The following is a 6,907-nucleotide window of genomic DNA, read 5'->3' as shown; positions in this document are numbered from 1 at the left end:
TGCATGGAACCAGAGACACCTCAGTGCCCCCCTCCATCTCCTCAGGCCCCCATACCCCCAGACTGGGCTTATGCCAGCCCCTTTGCCCGGTGCTGACCAGAGGAGGTAGCCTCAAGCCCCATGAGACAGCCTTGATGTGTTCTCCCTGCTTCTCCAAGGCCTGGAGACAATCAGGTGCCAGTCACTGTGGTGGTGGGACACGGGCTGGGGTCATGACAGTGACCACGGGGGCACTGCCCTGTCATCTCCCCCCTTTCCCTCTCTGTCTCAGAGCCACAATGCAGTCACATGGTGGCTTTCACACGGGCAACAGATGCACAAGTCCCTCCCCTGCCAGGACCACCCTGGCGACAGGCCCCTGCAGCAGCCCCAGCTGGGATCTGATGGCCCCAGGCAACAGGCAGGCTCTTGGATGCTGTGGACAAAGGTGGCCCCAAGTCACCCCTCAAGCAGCCTTAACCGAGAAGGAAGGCAGTGGACTGGACTCTGGGCAGACAAGAGCCACAGCAATGACAGCATATGGTGTCCATGAGGCTTCTCAAGGGCTCTGTCCTAGACAGGGGTGGGGGGGGGGTCTTCAGAAAGGGGTGGGCTCAGGGAAAGAGGTGGTTAGCCTCACAGGGAGTCCGTGGCTGAGGATGAAAGATAGGCAGGCAGGCTGGGGACAGACAAGACTTTATTGGAGGAAGTGATTGACGCTGGGGATTGAGCGTCACCTACTCCCCCAGGGAGGCCCAGACAGGCTCCAGAACCCAAATGTGGCCAGATGAAGGGGGTTTGGGGAAAAGGTGGGTGGAAAGCGCTGGTTTCCGGGGCTGCGGGCTGGAGGAGGGGCGGAGGTATTCCAGGGAGGGAGGGAGGGGCCGGGGCTGAAGGCGGGCAGGGCGGCTCAGGCGCGGGGTCCCGGGAGCAAGGGCAGGCAGCCCAGTGCCGACTGGCAGACGGTACCGTAGGCTTGGGAGTAGCCCCCGAGCGCGGCCCTGGCGGCCCCCTGGGCCCCCTGCGAGGCCGAGACACTGAACATCCTCCGGCCGGGCCGGGGCTCTGGCCGCGCCTCCCGCGGAGGCCGGTGAGGGACCTGCGCACACGTGATCCCCGTAAGGGGGCGGGAGGGGCAGAAGGGAAGCTTGGAGGAGGCTCCCCGACCGCAGCTAATTGGAGTGGGGTAGGGGGCGCGGGGGATGGGGAGGGAGGACGGGAAGGGAAGGGAGGGCGGGAGGGGCGCAGGCTCACCAGTATTGCGCCTGCTGCGCTCAGCCCTCGGCCCGGGTTCCAGTCACTCCGGATCAAGGCTTGGATGGCTACCTGGGCTGCGGCCTGCGAGGTCAAGGAGGGCTCCACCTCCTTCACGCTGGGCTTCACCTGGGAAGCGGCCTGTCGCAGGATCACTGCTGCCCTCCTAAAAGACCAGTGGGTGGGGTCCTCCCGTGCCCACCCACCACGACCTACCCACGAGGACACCAAGGGGAATCCTGCTGTCGCCCCTTGGGGACTTGTTCCTCTCCCAAGACCTCCTGGAGGCGGAGGCTGGAGCAGGGGGGCTGAGATCTGCCTGAGAAGGTTCTTGGCTCCCCGGGGGGCATCTGTGGGTGGGAAGATCAAGCCCCAAGGTTAGGAGTCCAGTGCTGCTGACGGTGGGTGGTCTCATACAGAAGGGACCTGTGTCCTGCTCTTTGTAGGGTGACAGACAGAGATCACAAACCGTGCGCGGGGTCGTGACCGAGGCTGCTCTGAGGCCTGGGTCCCAGGATCCGAGCCCTTGAGCCCAAGGGCAGCTGGGGGTCGGCTCTGGGTTCAATCTGCTGCACCTGGGGCGAGGGGTCAGAGCCCAGGCCCTTCCCTCTCCGGAGGCAGCTGTTGCCCCTGCGCTCCAGGATCATCTGTGAGAGGGGAGGGGCGCTCAGAGGTGCTTGGTGTGGGCGTGGGGGACACTGGGGGTTACTGAGGCAGGGAGAGGCCTCTAGGGTGAGTGGATGGGGAGTGATTGGGGTCTCGGGACAGAGCACCTGGTAGACACGGTTGCGATACTCGGTGGCTGAGAGCTGGGCCACTTTGTGCACCGGAAGCTGCACAGCCGCCTCCAGTGTCCATTCACGGGCCGGGCAGTGGAACCTGCGGGGAGCCAGCAAGGAGGGCGCTGGAGAGGGGAGACCCGGGCTGCAGTCAAGCACGCCCCTCTGACCTCTCCAACCCACCCCAACCCTCATCCCAGCAACCGCCCTACCTCTGCACATAGGGGTGCTGCAGTGCCTGGGCCGCGCTAAGCCGCTTGTCTGGGGCAAACACCAGCAGTCGCTTGAGCAGGTCCAGGGCCTCGGGGGGCGTGTCGGCCGGCAGGAGGGCATCCAGTGTCTGCCGTGGCCTGCCAGCACCTGCCTATCATCCCCTCTGCTGTTGGCATCCCTCCCCACGTCCACAGCTGTGGCCCCAGCTAGGCTTCCAGTCTTGCACCCCTACCCACCTTCCTGTCTCTGTGGTTCCAAGCACCACCCGCAGGCAGCCCGGGAGGGTCGTCAGCCCTCGCCTCCCTTCCAGTCCCCTTGCTGCAAGGCCTGGCGCAGCTCGTGCTACACACCAGGGCTGAGCTGGCCCCACGCTGAGATCTCCTTTTCAGCCAGACCGACAGCTTCTGGATTGGGAGCACCATCAGGAGGGCAGGGCCCCCTGAGCTGGCACATACTGGCCCTTAAGGTTGTAGGAAGGGCACTAGAGCCCGCTCCCAAGCACCCACACTCACCGGGACCCCAGCGGGGGCACAACTGAGGCACTGTAGCTGGAGCTGAGAGCCAGGAGGTCTGGGAGTGCAGGTAGGAGGAGGTGCGACCAGCAATTAGGAACGTGGTAGGTGGGGCAGCTCAGGGAGGGCGGGAGCAGCCAGCCCTTCTGACCCATGAGTGACCTCGCCGGCAGGGCTCCAACCCTCAATATCTGGCTGCCTACCGCCACTTGTGCATAAGAGCCCCACCTGTCCATCATACATGTGCACACTCACATGTGCACACATGTCCCCCTGTCCTGTGCTCCCACCTCCACAGGAGAGCCCTTTACCTTCTCTACCAGAGCAGAGACTTGGGGAGAGAATAGGGCTCCCTAGCGCTGCCCTTCACCCTCCCTCCCCCAGGGAGGAGAAAGGACCCTGAGGCCCCACCCCCATTTCTGCCAGTGTCCCTCCCCAGCTCCCAGCACAGTGTGGGTCCCCCATCACCCCTCAGCAGAGCCAGTGCTCTTGTCCTGACCTGGATGGATGCTTCAGCAGCACGGCTTGACCCTCATGGACCTTGTGGCCCTTGCAGAATCTGTCCAGTTCCTCCCCCAAACCCCTCAGCAGCTCCTCCGTGGGCCACCACCTGCAGGGCCTGCCCTTCCAGGCTTCCTGAGGCATCTGGACTCTCCCAGTCCCTCCTCCTCCAGGTTCCCATCCCCAGCTCACTCCTCGCCATCCTCCCTATGCAGTTCTGGCCTGTCAGGTGCTGTCCCCCCACAGCTGTGTGTTCTGACCCTCAGTGTGCCTGGTGCCCAGTGGACCCCTGCACACGCGCTCACCCTCCTCAGATGGTGGCGGAATGGTCCCCAGGATCAGCTCCAGCTGGTGGAGTGTGGATGTGCCAGGGAACAGGGGCCTCCCCCGCAGCATCTCCCCTAGGATGCAGCCCAGACTCCACATGTCCACCCCAGGGGTGTACCTGGGGCAGGAAGAGGTGGTGGATGTGTGGGGGTGACCCTTGAGAAAGAGGTGGGAGTGGGAGGAGGGACTTCAAGGGGTGGGATCTGGGACACTTGTGGGGGACATAGGAAGGCCAGGGGTTCTGGCTGGGCAGGAGGGCATGGGGGGACCTGCAGCGGGAGGTGGGGTGGGATGGGGGTGGGTTGCTGTTACCAGCTTGAGGACAGCAGCACCTCCGGAGCTCGGTACCAGCGTGTGGCCACGTACTCGGTCAGGGCCTGGCCCTCTGGTCCCTCAGGGAGGCTGCTGAGGGAGCGGGCGAGGCCAAAGTCACAGAGCTTCACCGAGCAGCTGGCGTCCAGGAGAACGTTGGACGGCTGGGGGAGAAGAGATGGGTGGAGGGCTGATAAGGACCAGAGCTCAAGGACACTGGGGTGGGGGCACAGCTCAGGGGATGGGATGGGGCAGCACCTTCTGGTCCCGGTGGATAACGCATCCCGAGTGGATGAACTTGGTGGCCCGCAGGAGCTGGTAGAAGATGTAGCGTTTGTGGGTGTCCTTCAGCACCGTGCCCTTGCAGATGACGGCATGCAGGTCAGTGTCTGGGGGGGGCATTCAGGTCAGTCTGGGGGGCTAGGGAAAGCAGGCAGGTCTGGCCCACTTTGGACCCTTGTGGGGGTTCCTCAGCCTGCCCACTGCCTACAGTCTCCAGGTCCCGCTGGCCACCCCCCGAGCCTTGTTCTGGGTGCAGGCAATGCCTGGGACCCTCTGCTGGCTTCTCAAGCCTGCCCGCCATCTGTTGGTACAGCAGTAAAAGTTTGTGAAATTACTTTTATACTTAATTTCATGTTGCCTTTGTTTTATAAAATGAATAGAAAAAGGAAAATGCATCTGCAAACAGTGACAGGGCAGGAGCCTCGCGGAGGGGTCAGGGTATTTGCCACCAGGCCTTGGGGGCAGACACTCTCCAGCTGTTTGTCCTGGGGCACAGGGACATGGCCCAAGCTGAGTGCACTGGGTACTGTGGGGACCCAAGCAGCAAAGGGACATGTGGAGGGAGTCAGGCCACTGGGGGCCAGGCCAGGGGAACCTGGGCTGGGGTCTGCGTGAGGCCTCACTCACCCATATACTCAAATACCAGGTAAATGTCCCTGTCATTCTCTGCCTGGATCACATCCAGGAGTCGGATGATGTTGGGATGGTTCCCAAATTCCTGGGGAGAAAGTGGAGGGTGCTGTGCTCTGGGGATCAACGGGCCAGGCTTCCCCCTTATTCGGAGAGACGGCACCTGGAAAAGCAGGCAGGTGGCCTGGGCCACTCACCTGGAGCAGCATGATTTCCCGGAACGTTCTCTGGAAAGAAACAAAAACAGGAGTGTGGGTGCAGAGCAAGAAGGAAGCCCATATCTTGAGAGGAGCTGACAGGACTGATGCTCATCTCACACACTCACTGGACACAGGGTCGCCGAGGGCAGTGCTCTGAGAGATGCCAGAAACCTGCTGTGATGGGGCTTCAAGTTTCTGCTGAATCTTCCAGACGCATAGCAGCAGGAGGCCGCCCCTCCCCATGCCTCATCCTTTCCCACACCTCTTAACCACTTACTTACCTGGGCATCTGTCTTATCTCTAAAGGCATCAAAGATTTTCTTGATGGCCACAACCTCGCCAGTCCTCCGATCCACTGCCTTCCACACGATGCCATAGGCCTGGGGAGGAGGGCAGTCAGCTTGCTGGGCACGGGGTTAGCCTCCTGCCCAATCATCCCCTGTCCACCAGACTGTCCCCTGCAGACATGAGGCTCCTCCTTCCCACCCTGGCTCCTGAGAGGGGATACAGCATGGTGAGGGGCAAAGCCCCCCCCCGGGGGGCAGGCCAGGGACCCTAGTATGTTCCTAATAGGAAGCAAGGGGGGTTGAAGGAAAGAGAGGGGGCATCTGTGGAGGCTCCAGGAAGAAATGAGGTTGTAGATGGGAGCATGCTTCTGGACAGCAACTGAAGCCTGTCCCTTCTCTGGACAGCCTTCCATCCTGGGTGCCCTCATCCCTCTCTGTCACATACCCTCATCTGGCCTATCAGCAAGTCCTGTTGGCTCCACCTTCAGAATTCATCAGAATCCAACCACTTCCTACCATCTCTGCTGCCCCTACCCTGGTCTGAGCCTCTCGCACCTCTCGCCTGGATCTCCCTCACCCACTCCCACTGTCCATACTCAACAGAGTGGGCAGGGGGAGCCTCATAAAGTGGTGCCAATGGCTGCTACCACTTCCCATGTCACCCACAATGGAAGCCAAAGCCCTCACAGTTGCCCCAAAGCCCCACACAAATGGACACTGCTCTTAGTCACTCCCATCCAGTCACATCAACTCTGCTGCTTGACCAACAGCCCAGTAGGTCCTTGCCTCAGGGCCTTTGCACATACTGTTTGCTCTGTCTGGACTGCTCTTTCTCCCCTCCCCCATTACCCACTTGCACACACCCACACACCTTCACACATACACTCTCATAATCCCACAGGCTCTCACTCACTCACAATCACAAACATATACGGGCTCACACAAAGTTCTGGCCCCCACTCTATGCCCACCCCATTTTCTGGCTCAGGCCCTTCTTGGGTGGGGCCTGAGATCTGCCCTTCCCCCTCAACGACTGGTGTGCCCAGACTCCCTGGAGCATCGGTTAGCACTGGGAGAGGCAGCTCGGGAGCCGGGGACGTTGCGTGGGGACGGTTGGTGGATGGGACATCAAGATGGGACCTGAGACTCCTAGAGGCCCTGGCCTGAGACTCCCAGAGCCAGGTGACAAGTTCCCTGGGAGTTGGCACTGTTAGGGCCCTGTTGTAGGAAACAGGCACCGAGGGGCTCGATGGCTTGCCCGAGGCCACACTTGCAGCTCGTGGAGGAGGTAGGGCTCGAGTCCAGGAGTCCCCGGCAGTGTGGAAAGCAACAGTCCTCCGAGTGATTCTGCCCACACCCTGCAGGGGACCTAATCCCGCGGACGCCCGGGCTCCTCCCGGAACTCACCCCCTTCCCGAGCCGACGCTTGAGCAGGTATCGCTGGGCTACGTGATGGTCCACCTCAGCGGCGCACATGCCGGCTGGTGAGAGCCAGGAGTCCTCTGGACACCGGCTGGGCTCGAGCTGTTGAATCCAGTTGCCTTGGGAACCGGCGGCGGTGCCTCCCTTGCGCCTGCGCCTGCGCCGAGCGGGGCAGAGCGGGGTCTGCAGCCCAAGCCCCGCCCAAGCCC

At 62.1% G+C, this 6,907-nt stretch overlaps 1 protein-coding gene across 4 annotated transcripts; it reads right to left on the bottom strand.

Moving 5' to 3' along the window:
* Window positions 1-659: 659 nt before the first annotated feature.
* On the bottom strand, window positions 660-6,890 carry MAPK15 (mitogen-activated protein kinase 15). 4 transcript variants are annotated; one of them, XM_045521292.2, is made up of 14 exons: window positions 6,684-6,884; window positions 5,271-5,369; window positions 4,987-5,016; window positions 4,787-4,877; window positions 4,136-4,266; window positions 3,878-4,041; window positions 3,544-3,683; window positions 2,738-2,795; window positions 2,225-2,362; window positions 2,007-2,112; window positions 1,703-1,880; window positions 1,450-1,583; window positions 1,234-1,374; window positions 660-1,078 (listed from the first exon to the last, which is right to left on the bottom strand). In XM_045521292.2, the coding sequence occupies exons 1-14, from the start codon at window positions 6,750-6,752 to the stop codon at window positions 890-892; spliced, it is 1,668 nt and encodes a 555-aa protein (XP_045377248.2). In that variant the 5' UTR covers window positions 6,753-6,884; the 3' UTR covers window positions 660-889. The 4 variants fall into 4 exon arrangements, with proteins under 4 accessions (XP_045377248.2, XP_010959461.2, XP_074208941.1 ...); XM_010961159.3 differs by having other exon boundaries at window positions 1,234-1,362; window positions 6,684-6,882; XM_074352840.1 differs by lacking the exon at window positions 2,738-2,795 and having other exon boundaries at window positions 2,007-2,137; window positions 6,684-6,889.
* Between the last annotated feature and the right edge of the window lie 17 nt (window positions 6,891-6,907).

This window comes from Camelus bactrianus, chromosome 25 (genome assembly GCF_048773025.1).
Source record: "Camelus bactrianus isolate YW-2024 breed Bactrian camel chromosome 25, ASM4877302v1, whole genome shotgun sequence".
NCBI lineage: Eukaryota > Metazoa > Chordata > Mammalia > Artiodactyla > Camelidae > Camelus > Camelus bactrianus.
This window is presented reverse-complemented; position numbering and strand designations above follow the sequence as displayed.

Excerpts from the sequence above, each read along its gene's own strand:
- MAPK15 (XM_045521292.2), bottom strand. The coding sequence starts at position 6,752 with ATGTGCGCCGCTGAGGTGGACCATCACGTAGCCCAGCGATACCTGCTC. Across the intron at positions 5,017-5,270 it reads GAGATAAGACAGATGCCCAG|AGAACGTTCCGGGAAATCAT; the intron begins GTAAGTAAGTGG and ends GTTTCTTTCCAG. Across the intron at positions 1,584-1,702 it reads CGGTCACGACCCCGCGCACG|ATGCCCCCCGGGGAGCCAAG; the intron begins GTTTGTGATCTC and ends TCCCACCCACAG.